The sequence below is a fragment of the Echinops telfairi genome, unplaced genomic scaffold (assembly GCF_000313985.2).
Source record: "Echinops telfairi isolate 266 unplaced genomic scaffold, ASM31398v2 ScPeMD7_7410;HRSCAF=8448, whole genome shotgun sequence".
Taxonomy (NCBI): domain Eukaryota; kingdom Metazoa; phylum Chordata; class Mammalia; order Afrosoricida; family Tenrecidae; genus Echinops; species Echinops telfairi.
The window spans coordinates 25,688,054-25,690,083 of record NW_022111310.1 but is presented as its reverse complement, the minus strand read 5'-3'; the positions used below and the strand labels follow the sequence as shown (position 1 = coordinate 25,690,083).

General features: G+C 42.0%; 1 protein-coding gene across 1 annotated transcript; it reads right to left on the bottom strand.

Annotated features, from left to right (window-relative positions):
• Positions 1-53: 53 nt before the first annotated feature.
• On the bottom strand, positions 54-1,315 carry LOC101663755 (ganglioside-induced differentiation-associated protein 2-like). The gene is made up of 2 exons (XM_045296545.1): positions 1,282-1,315; positions 54-1,006 (listed from the first exon to the last, which is right to left on the bottom strand). Exons 1-2 carry the CDS (start codon positions 1,313-1,315, stop codon positions 129-131), a joined length of 912 nt encoding a protein of 303 aa, XP_045152480.1. The 3' UTR covers positions 54-128.
• Positions 1,316-2,030: the final 715 nt, after the last annotated feature.

Genomic DNA, 2,030 nt, shown 5'->3' with positions numbered 1-2,030 from the left:
TGGATCTGTACAGCAAAAGTGAACATCACTTCAGTAGGTAGCGAGTTGTGGAGAAAGTGGCATTCTTGGCAACCAGCAGCACTGAAGACGGCAGGTCAGAAATCTGGTGACGGGGGATCCGATGTATACTATGGCCCATTTTCCCGAGCATCATATTCAAGGACAAAAGGAAGAAAGTCGATCTGTTCTGGAGATATGGCAGAAAATAGCTGGTGGAGGCTATCCACATGGTGGATTTTGTCCTTCAGTCCTGAGACAGAAAAGGTGGTAAAAAACCATGTTGACACCTTTGAACGAAATGTTGGATGAACAAAATATACAGCCTTTAAATTCCTTTTGTACTTGACATCCACAACATCATAGAGTTTCTTCAGGAAATCGGTGTCGAGGTGATTGTATTCGCTGGTCAGTGTGTGAAAATACACTAATACATATTCCTTCACAGCGATGTGATCCGTTACATGGATGAGATACAGGAGAGCCTTGTCCATATCTATTAATGTTACAGGGATGTTTCTTCCAACTACCACCATCACGGTGCAGCCACAGTTATCAACACCTGTTTGGTATAAAGCTTTTAGAGAAGCAATATGGGACAGATCCTCAGATCTTGCTTGGCATAACCAACAATTATAATTTCTTTGATGCTGCTTCTGTAGGGCTGCCTCTGATAATTGTCCCTGGAGGATCAATCTTCTTTGCTTATCAATATCTCCTTCCATTTGAGCAAATGCATGAGAGCCAATGAAAGAGAGGTCAACTCCCAAACCCTCCTCTTCTTCCTGGTCATCCTCGGGGGCACCAGGCTTTTCACTTATCCTAATCTGCCGTTCAGGTACTACAGGCTCCACTTCTGAATTTCCAATATCCGCAGGAAGGTATGGCAATGACTGGCTCTCCTCCTCCAACGACCTTGGGAAATACAGAGGTAGCAGCCTTTGGTAGGTAGCCTCTTCAAGTTCAGAGACGGCAAATACTACTTTTTCAATGGTCTCCCCATGAATCTCTAGAAATCTCCATTACCATAAACCCAGCTTCTTATCTACCCTTGGGAAGTGTTGTAAGTTGATTGCCTGGAAGTGCTTTAAAAGTGCCCAATGCTCAAGGCTGACATGCTTTACTGGAAAAGTAAACTGTTGTCTGGTTTTAAAAGATGGAGGGATATTTTCTTATTTAAGTTTTCAAGATTCTTTCAAGGCAATAGTTTCAGAGGTTCATCGAGCTATGGCTCCAGAAAGGCTGTAGTCAGTGAACATTTGAAATTCTGTTCCATATTTTCACCTCTTTTGATCAGGATTGTTCTATAGTTAGTCATGATCTAGTTCTTTTGGTCTCTAGGCAAAGGAAGCAGTTGTTCCTGAAGGCGATTGGCCACATTTTCCATTTCTTCCTCCTATTCATGACTTTTGTCCTGCCAGATTGCTCCAGGCAAATGGAGACGAATTGATGTCCGTGACAGACTGCTTGCTGTCTTTTAAGAATACAATATGAAATGAACTGGGAGGTAAAACAGAAGCACTAAAAATTTTATTAGCTGGAAAGCCCCATGACACCATGACCCTGAAACTCCAAACCAAGGAAACAAATCTCATGAAATGTTTGGTTGTACATACACTGCATCAGTCCCTGATATTCTTCTGCTGTAGTTGTTACTGTAAAAATGTCTATCACACAGTTGCCATCTCAACTTTTCATTAGTGCACAGGTTAGTGTCACCAAGTCGACTGATCAGCTATGCAACCATTACCCTGACTAGTGCCAAATTCTCCTTCATCATAAACAGATATTCTGTACTCCAAAAATAATGACTCCTACCCTGCCCCACTGCCTTGTAACCACTAAAATTCTTTGGGTTTTTTTTTTTAATCATTTTATTAGGGGCTCATATGACTCTTATCACAATCCATAAATATATCAATTGTGTAAAGCACATTTGTACATTCATTGCCCTCGTCATTCTCAAAACATTTGCTCTCCACTTAAGTTCCCGGCATCAGCTCCTCATTTTTCCCCCTCCCTCCCCGCTCCCC

Bases quoted from the DNA above. Each gene is read 5' to 3' on its own strand.
- LOC101663755 (XM_045296545.1), bottom strand. From the start codon at position 1,315: ATGACTAACTATAGAACAATCCTGATCAAAAGAG. The intron at 1,007-1,281 runs GTGAAAATATGG...GGAGATTTCTAG, and splicing joins AACAATCCTGATCAAAAGAG to AGATTCATGGGGAGACCATT.